Source organism: Falco cherrug, chromosome 4, assembly GCF_023634085.1.
Source record: "Falco cherrug isolate bFalChe1 chromosome 4, bFalChe1.pri, whole genome shotgun sequence".
NCBI lineage: Eukaryota > Metazoa > Chordata > Aves > Falconiformes > Falconidae > Falco > Falco cherrug.
This window is the reverse complement of record NC_073700.1, coordinates 37,494,324-37,509,652: the sequence shown is the minus strand read 5'-3', so window position 1 is coordinate 37,509,652 and position 15,329 is coordinate 37,494,324. Positions and strand designations below refer to the sequence as shown.

The window sequence follows — 15,329 nt, the reverse complement described above, 5'->3', positions numbered from 1 at the left end:
CAAAGCCTTAAATTGTCTCTTTGGGTCCAGGTGATCCTGGGGGAGCGAGTGCTGTTCATCTTACCCAGACTGCGGCAAGCTGAAAGTCAGCCTGGGATAAATGTGCCTTTGAAATGGAGAAGGTGCTGCAGGGAGCTCGGAGCAGCCGTGTCACGTTGGGCTGTCGCCGGGGTTGGTGTTCAGAGGCATCGGCTGGGACCGGGAGCCCCAGAGAAGGGGCCTTCGCTCCTGGGGTGGAGGGAAACTTCTGGCCTGATCCTCTTTTCTCTGGCTCCCAGCCCACCTCCCCTTGACCTCCCTTTTCCCCTGCCTGCTTACTTCCCTAGGATCAGATTTTCCACTTCGTACCAGACTGGCCACGCTTGTTTTAACAGCTTAAGTAGTAATTGCTGGGGCTGGGAGGGCGCAGAGGGGAAATGAGATAGTGTCTGCAGCCTGGAAAACCCTGGAGCTAAGGTGAAAGCCTGGTCAGGGAAGAGTCGCTTCTATTTTTTTTCCTGTTCAGGGTTCTGGAAGTGTCTGTTCCCTCTCGCCAGCAGAGCTGAAACAAAGGCTGTGTGTGGTTTCAGGTGGGGTATGGACAGCCGGAGCCCGTTACGCTGGAGCAGCGGGGGCTGCCTTTGCTGCAGCTGTCTCTGCTGGGGAAGAGCAGGGCAAGGAAACACGCCGCACAGCCTGAACATCAGGAGAAGGGATGGAAGAGCTTTAGGGGTCCCTGTTCCTTGGGAGAAAGAGGAGGGAGCAGGTTGCTCGGGGCTGGTTCTGGTCTTTCAGAGTCGAGTGTGTTTCTCTGAGCCACCCTTCCTGATTCGAGGGGGTGTTAGGTTGCTCCCGCTGGCCCCTGCATGAGGTTGTTCCATGCAGGCTGTGAAGAAATGGTGACCTTCAGCTCTCTGCGCCCAAGGCGCTTGAAAATGAGGATGCGCCTACCCAGGGGTGCATTGGAGGGGCAGGAGCTCTCCCTGGGTGCTGGGTGTTTTCAGGGGGGGCTGTATGGTGCTGTGCCCTCCCCTCCAGGACAGGGTGCTGAGCCGCTTCCTCTGCTCCCTTGTCTTGAAGGGAGAGGATGGGCCATAAAGCTCACATCCCTGTCTGGGGTCTTTGAAAGTGACCCCAAAAAATCCCCGTTCCGGGGTGCGGTGGGTGCTTGGACATGCAGAGGTGAATGGTTTGGGAGAGACTGGAGTTATGGCTGCCTCAAGCCTTCCCATGGTGAAAGTCGGGGGTGGGGAGAGTTGCTTTTCTTTCACCTTCCTGCTGGAGAAGCATTAGAAGAGGCCGGGCAGGGGTCCCCAGGAAGGGGGGTGGGTCTGGGGTCGCTGGGAGCTGCATTTCCAACCACGCGGCACCCAGCATGGCGCTGGCTGGCCTCGTGCTGCCGAGGCGAAGGTCCTGGCAGGTGCTTGTCCCCACCTCTCAGCTTTTGATCTCGGGGACGTGGGGATAAGGCATCTTGGGCTGGAACACGGGCCACCCCTCAGGGGCTGCTCCCCAGCTCCGGAAAGGGGCTGCCGGGGCAGGATCCCCTCCACATCCCAGCGCCAGCACCTTCTTGGACCGTGGTGGTATGACCACATGGACCTCAGTGTGGGGACGGGGAAAGCTGGGGTCTGGGTTTTCTCGTGCCCCCTTCCCTCCCCTCCTGCACCAGCACCCTTGGAGGGACCCTGGCACCCCCAAATGGCTCTGTGCCCCCGGGCTGCGTTCTCGGGGGGTGATGTGCCATGGCAGCCTGCCACGCTGCCTCCAGCCGAGCGAGGTGGGTTGGGGGTCAGGGGTCTCTGTGCACAACGCTGCTGCAGGCAGCTGGACTGGGCTGGGGGGCTCCAGGCAGGCAGGATAGGGCCCCTGCAGCTCCCGGGCCGGGCTCTCCTGATGCAGTTCCCTGTTTGCAAAACATCAGCCCCCAGCCCGTGTCCCGGGGCACCGTGACCTCCCCTCTGTGTCCAGGGCCACCCAGACCCCTGGGCAGCTCCTTGGCCACCAGACAGGGGACCCTGGCCACAGCCATGGAACACGCTCCAGCCCTGCATGCGTGGCCATGGCGAGCTGATGCCAGGCCCCCGTGTTTGGGGTGTCGGGTCCCCGGGGAGCCCCAGCAGCGCAGCCCCCTGTGGGGGCCAGGGGGGTGCCGAGGGCCCCTCAGAACGGCCGGCTTGGCTGGGGCAGGGGGTGCACCAAGGCGTTGCATGCAGGAACGCCTCTGGGGTGCAGGTAGTTTGAGGGGGGGGGTGTCCCCCACAAAAAATGTAAAGAAAAGGCTCCCTGCTTTTTTTTTTTTTTTTTTTTTTTTTTTGCCCCCTCCAGCATCTGCCTCTTCCCCTGCCCCATTCATGACCCTGCAGAGGGGAAGCTGGAGGTGCTGCACCGCCCCCCGGGCCAGAACCCCCACGGGTGGGTTTGCTGTTCCGCAGGAGCCTGCAGCCCCCCTTGCCCCCCCAGCGCCAGTGCTGGAAGAGTTAACGCTCCCGAAATGCCATGAAATGTCCCTGCTGCGGGTCAGTGTCCGACAGGGGTTGGGGGTCTGGCCGGGGGGGCGGCCGTGGGGTGAGGTGGGGGCATGGCCCTGCTGTCCTCCCTCCCAGCTCAGCACCAGCCAGCCTGGCCCTCACTCGGGGGGGGGGCAGGGCTGTGGTCCGGTCCCACTGGCCTCGCTGGGCTGGCAGCGTGGGTCACTTGATTTCGGTCATCTTTTAAAAACGTGGTTCTAAAATCCCACCAATTCTGGGCTCTGACCAGATGGTCTCAGATTTGTTTCTCTTAAAAAACAAAAAAACCAAAAAAAAACCCAAACCCAAACCTTTCTTCCCTTTTATGTGCAATTTTCAATTTTGGCTAGAAATTGCTGTGCCCACCACTCCTCCAGGTCAATGGGAACAAAGTCTGAAAGAGAGGGGAGGGAGAGAGGAGAGCATAGGCAGAGCAGCTGGAGCAGAGCTCTGGGTGCTCCCCGACCCAACCATTTGCCACTGGGAAACAACAAAGACACCCCAAGATTTCCCCCACCCCTGTGCCCTGTCCCCAGAAGGCCAGGCTGGGTTTGCAGGGTCCTTCTCTTCTTGGGGACTTCTCAGCCACCGCAGCACCCCCCAGGCCGCATTTGTGGCCCCCGCTCAGCTCCGTCTCAGTGTCCCCATCCCCGCTGGGCTCCAGCTTGGTCCTGCTCGGCCCCAGGAGAGGCAGGTCCCCACAGCGGGACCCGGGGGGCTACTCTCCAGCATGATGCTGAAACCACCTTGCTGGGGGGCACCCACCCCGCCAGCCCAGCTGGGGGCCTGCGCTGGGCAGCGGCACCCCGGGGTGCTGGCTGGGGAGGGGGGTAGGGTGGGTGCCTGGGCCGCGGGGTGCCCAGCGGCGCGGGGGGGGTCCCCGGTAGCCCCCGCCGTGGGCTCCACGTGTCTCCCGAGGGGACCGAGGCTCTGGCTGTTCTCTCATCCTGCAGGAATTCAGCTCCGTGGGCCGGGCGGTTTTTTTTTTCTTTCTTTTTTTTTTTTTTTTTTTTTTTTTTTTTTTTTTTTTTTTTGTGTCTGTGTGTGTCCGCCGCCCGCCCCCCCTTCCACTCTCCTCTCCGGAGCGTTCCTGCATTGTGCTTTGATCCCCCCCCCCCGTGCCTGCCCAGCTCAGGCTGGCCGGGGTTAGAGGCTGAGGTCAGCGCCTTTCCCATTCCAAACACCCAGAAACATCACTGGGAAGGGAGGGACTCAGATTACAACCTCCCCGGCCTCCCCTTCCACCCCGCTCACCCCGCTCGCCCAGCCAGGGGGGGCCGAGCCCCCCCGGGACGCCGCTGCCACCGTGCCCCGGGCGGCGGCGATGGCTGGGGGCGGCGGGCGGCATCGCCGGCGGGCGCGGGGCGTGCTGGAGGGCAGCGGGCTGGTCCTCTCCTCCTCCTCCTCCTCTTTGTCCCCCGCTCGCCCGCCTTCTCCCTCGTCCCCTCCATCCTGAATGGGATTTATCCCAAGCCCTCGCCAGCGCGCCAGGCCGGCGGCGGGGGGCGGCCAGATGCCGCCTCGCCGGGACCGCGGCCGCCCGGGCCGGGGCCAGCGGGCGGGTGGGCGGCAGCGGGGCCCGGTGGGCATCGCGCTGCTGCTGCCCTGGCTGGCGGCGGCGGCCGGACTGAGCCTGCGGCCGGGCGGGACGCGGCACCTGGGGGTCTGCCCCAACCAGCTGAACCCCAACCTGTGGGTGGACGCGCAGAGCACCTGCGAGCGGGAGTGCCAGGCCGACCAGGTGAGCGGGGGGCCGGGGGGGCTGGCGACGGGCTTGGGGGGCAGCCCCAGGTCCCCCGAGGGGATGCTTCGGGGTCCTGTTCCAGGGGCACAGCCCGGCGGGTTGTTCTGGTGCAACGGGTTCAGCCCGGCTGCAGCTTTGCCCCCTGAGCCCCTGCTGTCGGTTGTCATGGGGGGTGCCCGAGGGACACTCCTCGACCCCCCCCTACCAGGCAAAGAAACTGCTTGTTGCCCCCCACGCCCCCTCCTCGGGCCGTGCCCCGTGGCCGGGATGCCACGTCCATGATGCTCCCACCCAGCCAAGGGGCCGGGACGAAGGGAATGGCTGTGCCGGGTCAGGGACCCCATCAGGCAGTGGGCTGCCTCCCCCGGGCCCCCCTCACTTTTCTCTGAGGGCAGGAGCCCACCCACGGACCGGGCTGCCCATCCCAGAGAGCCCCGGCTCCAGGCAGCGCTGAGTGCAGCAGCAGCACCTCCACCCACCCCGGCTGGGGCTGCCTGCACCCGGGGCTGCGCGATTCATCCATGCAATGAGTTCTGCCTCCCCTCAGCCAGCAAAAGCTGAGAGGGGTGACGTGCTATCTGCTGGGGGGAGAAGGGGCCATCATTGCTGCAGTGCACCCCTAAGCATCCTGGGGGAGGGTCTGGGGAGGGGGCTGAGGGTGGGCTGGGGCTGTGGCAGGGAGGTTGGGCTCTTACCCAGAGCCCAGCGATGCTGAGGTTGCACAGGGCTGCATGGGCGGCACTGCCCACCCGAGAGCCCCAGAGGGGATGAGAGCAGCACCCACAGCCACGGCACGGGTGTGACTGCCACGTTCCCCCCCCCTCCAATCTCTTCTCCTCCCCCCTACCCCGGCCAGGACTGTGAAGGCTTCGAGAAATGCTGCACCAACGTGTGCGGGCTGCGGAGCTGCGTGGCTGCCCGCTTTGCTGACGGGAGCCTGCCAGCACTGGCGCTGGCACCAGCAGCCTCGTGCGAGAGCTTTGTGTGCGCGCAGCAGGGCTCCGACTGCGACATCTGGGACGGGCAGCCCGTCTGCAAGTGCAAGGACCGCTGTGAGAAGGAGCCCAACTTCACCTGTGCCTCCGACGGCCTCACCTACTACAACAAGTGCTACATGGATGCCGAGGCGTGCCTGCGCGGCACCCGCCTCACCACCGTCCCCTGCAAGCACATCTTCACCTGGCCCGACACCAGCCCCGTGCCGCAGGAGACGACGGCGCGCCCCACACCGGGAGCCGGCCCCGAGGTGCCGGTGCCCCCCGCCCTCTACAGCAACCCCTTCCACCAGTCGGTGCGTGCCGGTGGCACCGTCAGCTTCCGCTGCGACGTCAGCGGCCGCCCGCGGCCGGACATCACCTGGGAGAAGCAGAGCGAGCGGGAGGAGAACTTCATCATGCGGCCAGACCAGATGTATGGCAACGTGGTGGTCACCAACATCGGCCAGCTGGTCATCTACAATGCCCGCCACGAGGACGCCGGCATCTACACCTGCACGGCCAGGAACGCCGCTGGGCTGCTCCGCGCCGACTTCCCGCTGTCGGTGGTCAGGCGGGAGCCCGGGGGGACCCCGCGGGCCGGCAGCCCCCAGCCCTTCCCCAGCGCCGAGTGCCTGAAGGAGCCGGACCGGCGGCGGTGCGAGGCCCTGGAGGTGCGCTGGCACTTCGATGCCAAGCAGGGCTCCTGCCTCACCTTCCGCTACGGGGGCTGCGGGGCCAACAGAAACCATTTTGAGACCTACGAGGAGTGCCGGGCTGCCTGCTTGGGTAGCGCCCGTCCCACCTGCCTGCTGCCCATGGTGCAGGGTCCCTGCCAGAACTGGGAGCCCCGCTGGGCGTACAACCACCTGCTGAAGCAGTGCCACTCCTTCGTCTACGGCGGCTGCGAGGGCAACACCAACAACTTTGAGAGCAAGGAGACCTGTGAGGACGTCTGCCCCTTCCCCAAGAGCCTGCAGTGCAAGGCCTGCCGCCTGAAGAGCAAGATGGTGCTGAGCCTCTGCCGCAGCGACTTCGCCATCGTGGGCCGGCTGATGGAGATCGTGGAGGACCAGGACTCCGGCATCGCCCGCTTCGCCCTCGAGGATGTCCTCAAGGATGAGAAGATGGGCCTTAAGTTCTTCAACATCAAGTACCTGGAGGTGACCTTGACTGACATGGACTGGAGCTGCCCCTGCCCCAACATGACGGCGGAGGACGGGCCACTTATCATCATGGGCGAGGTGCACGATGGCATGGCCACGCTGGACCCCAGCAGCTACGTCCGGGCGGCCAACGACAAGCGGGTGAAGAAGATCTATGAGCTGATGGAGAAGAAAACCTGCGACCTCCTGAACCGCTTCCAGGACTAGGGGAGAGCTGGGACGTGCCCACGTGGGGAGTGGCAGCCCCACTGTGGAGGGGGGCAGCCTGGGGGAGCCCCCACACCAGTGCTTGTTTCTAGGGGTTACCACCATCATGTAGTTCCCCCTAGTAGAGCCCCAGCCCAGCTCCCACCTCCCCTGTAATTTATCTGCGCATGCCTCCCCCCTGTGTACCACCCCAGCCCAGCCAGCGGCAATAAAGGACTGGGTTGGGTTGCAGAGGGGTGGGAGGTCTGCCAGGACCCCCCACCCATAAAAACCTTCCCACCACTCCAAAGCCTCTGGGCCCAGTGTAGCACCCCTGGGTGCTCCTGGTGCAGGATCTGACTCCCCACTGGGGCTGGAGGAGGATTGAGGATGCCCCCCTGCTGCCCAGCATCAGTGCCAAAAGCATCAGGGAGCTGCTGGGGGTCGGGGGGCAAAGTCCCAAAGTTTATTGGGGGGAGCAGCAGCACAGTTCGGGGGCAGGGGGAAGAGGGATGGGTCCCTCAGCCATCACCACAGCATCCGCTGGAGAAACTGGCACCAAGCAAGAAGTCTCCCCCCTGCCCAGGCGTGCTGTCCCCCCCGCCTGTGCCCCCTGTAGCAGCTGCAGCAGCTTCCCTGGGCCAGGCTGGGGCACCCCATTGCAAAGGGAGCCCCAAAGGGGCCAGTGGAGACAGACCCCCACACACCAGCCCACCAGCCCAGCCCAGCCCCAGGTGGGGTGAGTGGAGCACTGTCCCATCGCTGCTGTCCCCAGCCCTGGCTGGCACTGGGATGAGGACAGTGTGACCCCTCAAGGAGGCATCAGTGAAGGGGGGGCAGCTGTGCTGGTTGATGCTGGGAGATGCTGTTTGATGCCGGGGGGTGCTGGTTGATGCTGGGAGATGCTGGTTGATGCTGGGGGGTGCTGGTTGATGCTGAGCGGTGCTGGTTGATGCCGGGCGGTGCTGGTTGATGATGGGTGGTGCTGGCTGATGATGGGAGGTGCTGCTGGGGCAGGTTACTGCTTGCGGAAGATAAGACTCTTGTTGTTGGCTGGCATGTCCACCTGGAAGCACAGAGCCGGGACTCAGGGGGTCCCCACTGGTGCAGGGACACCCCCCCACCCCCGCAGACCCCAGCACCTACCATCCTCTCCAGGTGCAGCCCGTTGGCCTCGGCCAGCTGCTGCAGCAGCGCCGTGTCCCGAAGGCCCCAGGCAGGGTTGCTGCCAGGGGGACAGGCGTGGGTCACACAGAGGGACATCTCACCCCTGCGCTCACCAAAGCACCCCCATCTCCCAGGGGTGCCCCAGTCGGGGGGGCTCCCCCCGGCTGCTGCTTTAGGTCTTGTCTGGAAGGACCAGGCTGGGAGGGAGCTCCCTGCAGCCCCCAGCGGCCCTGCGCCCCCCCGCCCCACTCCCTGCTCCTACCGCTGTCTCAGGCTGCGGTCGAAGTCCACGTTGCTCTGGGGGCTGATCTGGCCGTCCACGGCGTAGGGCTGCCGGGACACGAAGCTGGAGCTGCAGGCACAAGCCATTGGCTGTGTCCCCCGAGTCCCCCCCCAGCCCATGGGCTGCTGTCCCCACCACACACAGGAGGTAAGCGAGAAGAGACATGGCCCCTGAGAGTGACACAGGTCACTTCACCCACCGCAGACACCCCGGCCCTCCCTTTCCCAGCCCCCCCCAACCCATGCCTGGAGCTGCCCTCTCATCTGCCGTCCCCAGCATCTCCAGCATCAGCTGAGCAGCACCCACCCCATAGGTGAAGAGCACGCCACTGGGCTTCAGCAGCACCCCAGCACCCTTGAACAGGCCCTGGGGAAAAAAGAGAGGTGGGGACCGGGTCAGAGGGCTGGGAACACCCCCCCCCCGGGAGCTCCCTTCTCGGTCCTGGGACCCCCAGGCCAGGAGACAGGAACTTGCTGAGGGCCAGCGTGGCTCCAGCCCTGCCCTGCTCACCTCGGTGCACCGCAGCTCCGCGATGTGCATCATGTTGATGCTGACGAGGAGGTCGAGGGTGGCGGGTTGGGTGCCCCCCCATGTCTCCCAGCCCTGCGAGACGTCCAGCAGGATGGGGGGCAGCATGTTGGGCACCTGCGTGGCTTCTGCGTAGGCAGCAATGCTGCGGGCACCAAACCCCACATCAGCCCCAGCCAGGGCATTTCATGCCCCCACCCCCACCCCGACCAGCACCCACTGCAGGCAGACCCAAACCTGCCTGTGCTGGCTGCCAGCAGCAGCTCCCAGGTGGAGTCTGTGATGTCTAGTAATAAGGTTGTGTTTGCAACATAGCCTGGGGGGGCTCTGCACAGGGTGAGGGGTCTAGTATTGCTGAGCTCTTTGCTTTTTTGCAGCCAGCAGCTGGAGAGCTGGCAGCAGCCGGACAACTGGCAGCACGTGGACTGAAAGACCCCAGTGCCTAAAAAAAAATCCCGCTGTTGCCTCTCAGCTGGGCAGCCAGAGCATGCTGCCCTCCCGGCTGCTTCCGTGTGCACTGCCTGCGCCCAACGTGCTCAGGCTGCCTGCATGCTGCCTGCACCATGCTGCCCGTGCCACACTGGCTGCACCCACACCGTGCTGCCTGCACCCACACCATGCTGCCTGCACCCGCACCTGCACCCATGTGCTCAGGCTGCCTGCATGCTGCCTGCACCCGCACCCCACTGCCTGCACATGCACCGTGCTGCCTATGCCTGCACCGCACTGCCTGCACCCACACGCCTGTGCTGCATGGAGCCCTGCCTGCACCCACGTGCTCAGGCTGCCTGCACCCCCACCATGCTGCCTGCACCCACGTGCTCAGGCTGCCCGCAGCACTGCCAGCACCCACACGCCCGTGCTGCCTGCAGCACTGCCTGCACCCCGCCGGTATGCTGCAGCAGTGCTGCGTGATTTTGGTGTGATTTATACTCTTTTTGGCACATTCCCCAGCCAGGTCTGGGTTCCCAAGGCGGTGGAGCAGGGAACCGCAGCCTCCCGGCCTCAGCCTGGGAATTATTTTTAGCCAGGGTGGTGCGTGTGTGTGCTGCTTGCCGGGGAGGTGATGGGTGGGATGCCAGCCGCAACCCGCCCTGGACAGGGGACAATTTTGGCAGTTCCCCACCGGGCTTTTTTTTTTTTTTTTTTTAATGGGGGAATTCCTCCCCATGCTGCGGAGCCAGGGTTTATTTTTGGTTCCTGAATGGAAACCAAGCCCTCCAAGGCCAGCGATGCAATGCCTGGAATGGGCATTTGGCTGCGGCTAGACCCACGCACACCGACACGGAGCAAATAAACACGGGGGGGCTGGCCAGGTGGCACAGAGCTGGGATGGGAGTGGGTCGGAGTGGGAGCCAGGGCCGGCACCCAGGTGAGCTGGGCATCAGGCCCAGCATCACCATAGAGTGCTGCAGCTGCCCGCGCCGGTGGGAATCGCTTGTGGAAAGTGGGATACTGGTGCTTTCCTGGGAAAAACAAAGTCCTGACCTGGGGAGCCTGGGCTGTTTGGGAGTTGGGGATTGGGGCTTTTCTGGAAAAAACATAGCAAGCATTGACCTGGGGAGCCTGGGCTATCCAAGAGTTGAATATTGTGGTTTTCCTGGAATAAATAAAGCATCGAGCAGGGGAGCCTGGGCTGTCCAAGAGTTCAATATTGGGGTTTTTTTCGGGAAAAAAATAAACATCCAGCTGGGGGCGGGGCAGGGAGGGCAGTCATCTAAAAGCTGGGTCTGGGGTCTTTCCTGGAATAAAGCAGAGCTGCGAGCTAGGGAGCCTGGGTGCTCCGGCCGCGGGTGCGTCGGGAGGGGAAGGGGCTGCGGGCTGTGCCCAGGGATCCCCCCCAGCTCCCCGCTCACCTGCGCAGCGCCTGGGGGTCGATGTCGGAGGGCTGCCAGAGGGTCTGCGGCAGCGCCCGGGCGAAGTGCGCGGCGTGCAGCCCCGCGCCTGCTCCCACCTCCAGCACCCGTACGGCGCCGGGTCCCGCGTGGGCGCCGGAGCCCGCGTACTCCCGCAGCACGGCCAGGATCGGGCCCTTGTTGCGCTCCGCCGCCGCGGGCGCTTGCATGGCTGGAGCAGGCGGTGGCCGCAGTGTGGGGACTACAGCTCCCAGCCGCCCCCACGGGGAACGCCCCCACCGCCGCGGGTGGAACCTCTCACGGGCGTTCAAAAAAATGAAGGGGGGGGGGAAATAAAAGACCAGGAGCTCCTGCGCCGCCCGGGAATCGAACCCGGGTCGCAAGAATGGGAATCTTGCATGATACCACTACACCAGCGGCACCGCTGTCTGTTCTGCACCCCCCGCCGGCCCTCGGCCTTCCCAGGCGTGACCGCGGGGCTGCGTGCCCGAGGGTCGCTGGGGCTGTCACAGTGTTGTCCCCATGGCGGTGGCACCTGAGCCCCTGCCTTTGCACCCCTTCGCTATCCCCTGCCTGGGCCCTACGTGTCTCAGGGGTGACACCTACGTGTCCTCCCTGTGTCCCCTGTCTCCTGAACGTCCCCTCTGTGTTCCCTGTGACTCCAGTGTTCCCTGCGTGCCTGTGCCATCTTGTCCCACGTGTCTCCCGGGCCCTTTCTCCTACTTGACCTCTCTGTGTCCCCACGTCCCTTGTGTGTACCCTGCGTGTCCCATGGCTCCGACATCTCACACGTCCCCTCTGTGTCCCATGCATTTCCCCCGTGTGCCCCCACGTCCCACTTGTGCCCATGTCCCATTCATTTCCCGTGTCCCATGTCCCACGTGTGTCCCCATGTATCTCATGTGCCATGTGTCCCCCACATGTGCCCCCGTGTGCCCCATGTGCGTCCCCACACCCCACGCGTGCCCCCCCATGTGTCCCGCGTCTGTCCCCACATCCCATGTGTGCCCCCCATGTGTCCCAGGTGCGTCCCCTGTGTGTCCCCACACCCCACGTGTGTCACTTACACGCCCCGCATGTGCCCCGTGCCTCCCCCCACCCCTCCCACGCGTGCCCCCGCTGTGTCCCGCCCGTCTCCCATGTGTGTCCCCATGCCCCACGTGTCAGGTGCGTGTCCCACCTGTCCCCCACACCCCCCAGGCGCCTCCCGCCCTCCCCCCGCCTCTCCCACCCCTCCCCCGGCGCCACGTGCGGCCCCCCCGCCCCTCCCCCTGCGGGCGCCCCCCGCCCCGCGGCCCCCCCGCCCGTCCCGCGCGGGCCCTTTAAGGGCGGGGGGCGTGTCGCGGCGGCCGGCCCGGTTCGTTAAAGGCCCGGGGGGGGGCGAGGGCCGCACTCGGGCGGGGGCGGCGGGGCCGGTGCGGGGCCGGTGCGGGGCCGCAGGATGTACACGCTGACGCGCGGCCCCAGCAAGCTGGCCACGCAGCGCCGCACAGGTACCGGGGAGCGGGGGGCGAGCGGCGGGGGGGCACCGTCCCCGTCCCGGGCCGCCCTGACCCCCGCCGCCGCCCGCAGGTCCGACGCAGCAGGCAGTGGAGAGCAGCAAGCTGGGCGAGCTGCGGGGTCGGCTCCAGCCCGGCGCCTGGCCCCCCGCTAGGTGAGCCCCGCGCCGGCGGTGGCCGTGACCTTGGGGAAAGGTTACCGGGGCGGCCGGGCCGCGCCGCCGGGGGAGGGGCCGGGGGGGGCGGAGGGGAACGGGACAGGGCCGGGGGCCGTCGGTCGGTGTCCGCACGCCGGACCCCCCGCCCGCTCCCCGCGGAGACCGCCCGCGTGTGGCGTGGGGGGGACCGGGGGCGGCCATCCCCGGGGGGGGCGGTTCGGGTAGAGGCCGCTGCCAACCGGCGCGGGGGAATGGGGCTTGTGACCGGAGGAGCGGGCAAAGTGCAGGCGGCGGGGGGCTGCCGGCCCCGAGTGCGCAGCGACGCCCCCCGGGGGAGGCTGGGGCTGTGCAGCGCCCCCGGGAGGCACCGGCTGCGCCACCCCGGTGTGCGGCCGCGGGCAGGGTTGGGGGCTGCTGGGCGGACCTGCCCCCCTCCAGCAGCAGCAGCAGCCGGAGCTGTGAGGCGGGGGTGGGGGGCAGCCGGAGGGTCCCGGCTCCATCCCTCGAGGGGGGAAGACTTGGGAGACCCCGTGCTGACAGGGCAGGCAGCCCCCGCCGGCGGGTCCGGGCGGCTCTGCCCGCTTCCTCCGAAGGGGTGAGGAAGGGTTCCCCCGGGGTGCAGCGGGGGCGTGTGTGTGCCTGCCCGCTGCCCCCCGCCACGCGTGGGGGGGTGGGCTACCCCGCCCGGGGCAGGGTGGGCAGGGGCTGCACGCTCTCTCGCCCTGCAGACTGTGACCTGCCTGTGCTCACAGGGCCCCTTAGACTTTGTCCCGTGAGGAGCGTGGCGCCGCCGCTGTCCCGTGCTCCCGGGCCGGGCAGACAAGCCCCAAGTGCCCCCGGGCCCGGCTGCCCCCGGCCCTGCCCGGGTTTGCTGGCCCCCGGGCCCAGCTCCTGACCTGCTCCCACTTGGCAGCCGGTTTGGTCCCAGCCCTGGGGCACCTTGGGGACGTCCCGGGGGCTGGGGCCGCTCCAGTAAACGCGGGCGCTTGGTCTGCGGAGCGGCATGTGCCCCTGCCCGCTGCCTAGCTGGGTTCCATATCTATTTTCCTGATTATTTCAGCAATTTTGGTGACAGATTATTTTTATTTTGGGGACTGTGCCTGGTGCCAGGCTGGAAGATGGGTGGGAGATGGGCAGGCTGTGCTTTTCCATGGGGAGCTCCCCTTGCCTGCACCCCTCCCTGTGTAGGAGCCCCCTTTCCCGGAGGGCTGGGTCCCTTTTGGTGCCCTTGGGGACAGGGCTGAGCAGGGTGGGCTGGCTGCGGCAGTGCCCCTGGCTTTGCCAGGGCCGTGTGTGTCGTGGGGCAACCCAGGGTGGCTGGACAGCCCCTGTCCTTGCTCCAAGCTGCCCCCTCACTGCTGCCTTGCTTTCCTCGGCAGCCCAGCCCAGAAACTAGTCTTCAACAGAGTGAACGGCAAGAGGCCGCAGGTGCTGCTGCAGCAGGTCTCGGCTCCCGAGGAGTGCTACACGCTGGCCCATGAGGAGAACGTCCGCTTTGTCTATGAAGGTGAGGGCAGAGGGTCCCTGGGGGCAGGCACCCCCTTGCTGCCACACCCTGGGGGGGCTGGAGCATGTGGGGTTCCTCTTGAGGCAGCTCTGTTGTGCTGTGGACCTTGGTGGCAGGGATGGGGTCCCCAGCCTGGGTCCCTGCCCTCCTTTGCACCACCTCCTGCGGCCCCCCAGGCTGGGAAAGCCCCATCCCAAAACCACCCGCTGCCTGTTCCCCCCCCCTCCAGCCTGGCAGCAGGTAGAGCAGCAGCTGGATGGCAGCCGGAGTGGGGAGAGCGCCTGTGGCCCCGTGCAGTATGTAGAGAAAACCCCCAACCCTGAACTGATGAAAAGTAAGTGAGAAGCAGTTGTGGCACTTGGTGTGTCGGGCTCAGGGGTGCAGTGAGCTGGTGTGGGCTCAGCTGGGTGCCTGAGCAGGGCTGCAGTGGTGGGAGGAGGATCATCTCACTGCTGGATGCACCAGAGGGGCTGGGCTGAGTCTATCCTGCTGGTGCTGAGGCTGCTGTGGGTGTGTTGAGGAGCAGCTGGCCCCTGGCACTGTGGTGGGGGTGTCCCACCATGCCCCACTGGAGGAGCCCAAGCAAGCAGGGTGACTGATGACTTTTCTGGAAGTTACACTCTCTCCAGTCACCAAGGTGGTTTCAGCATCATGCTGGAGAGTAGCCCCCCGGGTCCCGCTGTGGGGACCTGCCTCTCCTGGGGCCGAGCAGGACCAAGCTGGAGCCCAGCGGGGATGGGGACACTGAGACGGAGCTGAGCGGGGGCCACAAATGCGGCCTGGGGGGTGCTGCGGTGGCTGAGAAGTCCCCAAGAAGAGAAGGACCCTGCAAACCCAGCCTGGCCTTCTGGGGACAGGGCACAGGGGTGGGGGAAATCTTGGGGTGTCTTTGTTGTTTCCCAGTGGCAAATGGTTGGGTCGGGGAGCACCCAGAGCTCTGCTCCAGCTGCTCTGCCTATGCTCTCCTCTCTCCCTCCCCTCTCTTTCAGACTTTGTTCCCATTGACCTGGAGGAGTGGTGGGCACAGCAATTTCTAGCCAAAATTGAAAATTGCACATAAAAGGGAAGAAAGGTTTGGGTTTGTTTTTTTTTTTTTGTTTTTTTTAAGAGAAACAAATCTGAGACCATCTGGTCAGAGCCCAGAATTGGTGGGATTTTAGAACCACGTTTTTAAAAGATGACCGAAATCAAGTGACCCACGCTGCCAGCCCAGCGAGGCCAGTGGGACTGGACCACAGCCCTGCCCAGCTGGGCACCCACTCCCTGCGCCCAGCGTGGAGGAGCAGCGTGTGGCCCCAGCCAGGATTCCTTAAGTGCCAGTTCTTGGACTGCTGCAGCGCCTGCAGCCTCCAGCTCCCAGGGACACTGTGGTGCCATGCTGGGGATGAGGGAGCAGATTCCCCTGGTGCGGCTGTAGCCACGGGGAGTACAGCGAGGTGCTGTAGCAGGACTGCCAGACAATAAAGCGTTCAAACTGCCAGTGGAGAGGCACTTGTGGGATGGGGAGGAGGTGGCAAAGCAGCTGGCGTATAGAATGGTGCCCTGGGTTGGCATGGAGCAGGGAGGGCATCCCTGTGCGGGGGGGGGGACACACTCATGGCCGCGTCCTTGCTGAGCAGATACCATGTTGCTCTGGAGATGGAAAGTCTTGGTGCATCTCCCTGCCTTCCTTGGAGCTGCATCCTTGCCTCAGTGGTGCCTCATCTCCCCGGGCTTAGCTGGGGGCTGGTGCTGCCTTGGGTGTAAGTTTGGGATTGGGGGGGTGGCATATG

At 65.5% G+C, this 15,329-nt stretch overlaps 3 protein-coding genes and 1 non-coding gene across 8 annotated transcripts; 2 read left to right on the top strand and 2 right to left on the bottom strand.

Annotated features, from left to right (window-relative positions):
* The first annotated feature begins 2,310 nt into the window (after positions 1–2,310).
* On the top strand, positions 2,311–6,880 carry WFIKKN1 (WAP, follistatin/kazal, immunoglobulin, kunitz and netrin domain containing 1). Its single transcript, XM_055708563.1, has 2 exons — positions 2,311–4,230; positions 5,090–6,880. The coding sequence occupies exons 1-2, from the start codon at positions 3,946–3,948 to the stop codon at positions 6,578–6,580; spliced, it is 1,776 nt and encodes a 591-aa protein (XP_055564538.1). The 5' UTR covers positions 2,311–3,945; the 3' UTR covers positions 6,581–6,880.
* Positions 6,881–7,003: 123 nt separating this feature from the next.
* On the bottom strand, positions 7,004–10,654 carry METTL26 (methyltransferase like 26). 3 transcript variants are annotated; one of them, XM_055708560.1, is made up of 6 exons: positions 10,394–10,652; positions 8,520–8,682; positions 8,316–8,375; positions 7,989–8,078; positions 7,706–7,784; positions 7,004–7,625 (listed from the first exon to the last, which is right to left on the bottom strand). In XM_055708560.1, the coding sequence occupies exons 1-6, from the start codon at positions 10,600–10,602 to the stop codon at positions 7,081–7,083; spliced, it is 1,146 nt and encodes a 381-aa protein (XP_055564535.1). In that variant the 5' UTR covers positions 10,603–10,652; the 3' UTR covers positions 7,004–7,080. The 3 variants fall into 3 exon arrangements, with proteins under 3 accessions (XP_055564535.1, XP_027665993.2, XP_055564536.1); XM_027810192.2 differs by having other exon boundaries at positions 7,989–8,056; XM_055708561.1 differs by lacking the exon at positions 8,316–8,375 and having other exon boundaries at positions 7,448–7,625; positions 7,989–8,056; positions 10,394–10,654.
* Positions 10,655–10,744: 90 nt separating this feature from the next.
* TRNAG-CCC (transfer RNA glycine (anticodon CCC)) lies at positions 10,745–10,815 on the bottom strand. Its single transcript has one exon. It is a non-coding gene; the product is annotated as a tRNA-Gly (tRNA).
* A 913-nt stretch (positions 10,816–11,728) lies between these two features.
* Positions 11,729–15,037, top strand: MCRIP2 (MAPK regulated corepressor interacting protein 2). 3 transcript variants are annotated; one of them, XM_055709125.1, is made up of 5 exons: positions 11,729–11,886; positions 11,966–12,047; positions 13,430–13,557; positions 13,787–13,891; positions 14,547–15,037. In XM_055709125.1, exons 1-5 carry the CDS (start codon positions 11,835–11,837, stop codon positions 14,615–14,617), a joined length of 438 nt encoding a protein of 145 aa, XP_055565100.1. In that variant the 5' UTR covers positions 11,729–11,834; the 3' UTR covers positions 14,618–15,037. The 3 variants fall into 3 exon arrangements, with proteins under 3 accessions (XP_055565100.1, XP_055565099.1, XP_055565098.1); XM_055709124.1 differs by having other exon boundaries at positions 13,427–13,557; XM_055709123.1 differs by lacking the exons at positions 11,729–11,886; positions 11,966–12,047 and adding an exon at positions 12,287–12,645.
* The last annotated feature ends 292 nt before the right edge of the window (positions 15,038–15,329 follow it).

What these genes read in the sequence shown, in the direction of transcription:
- WFIKKN1 (XM_055708563.1), top strand. Translation starts at nt 3,946, where the DNA reads ATGGGATTTATCCCAAGCCCTCGCCAGCGCGCCAGGCCGGCGGCGGGG. An exon ending in GGGAGTGCCAGGCCGACCAG is followed by an intron (nt 4,231 to 5,089) that starts GTGAGCGGGGGG and finishes TACCCCGGCCAG; the next exon opens with GACTGTGAAGGCTTCGAGAA.
- METTL26 (XM_055708560.1), bottom strand. Translation starts at nt 10,602, where the DNA reads ATGCAAGCGCCCGCGGCGGCGGAGCGCAACAAGGGCCCGATCCTGGCC. An exon ending in GCGTGCTCTTCACCTATGGG is followed by an intron (nt 8,079 to 8,315) that starts GTGGGTGCTGCT and finishes TTGTGCCTGCAG; the next exon opens with CTCCAGCTTCGTGTCCCGGC. An exon ending in GACCGCAGCCTGAGACAGCG is followed by an intron (nt 7,785 to 7,988) that starts GTAGGAGCAGGG and finishes TCCCCCTGGCAG; the next exon opens with CAACCCTGCCTGGGGCCTTC.
- MCRIP2 (XM_055709123.1), top strand. Translation starts at nt 12,302, where the DNA reads ATGGGGCTTGTGACCGGAGGAGCGGGCAAAGTGCAGGCGGCGGGGGGC. An exon ending in TGCCCGCTTCCTCCGAAGGG is followed by an intron (nt 12,646 to 13,429) that starts GTGAGGAAGGGT and finishes TTTCCTCGGCAG; the next exon opens with CCCAGCCCAGAAACTAGTCT. An exon ending in CGTCCGCTTTGTCTATGAAG is followed by an intron (nt 13,558 to 13,786) that starts GTGAGGGCAGAG and finishes CCCCCCCTCCAG; the next exon opens with CCTGGCAGCAGGTAGAGCAG.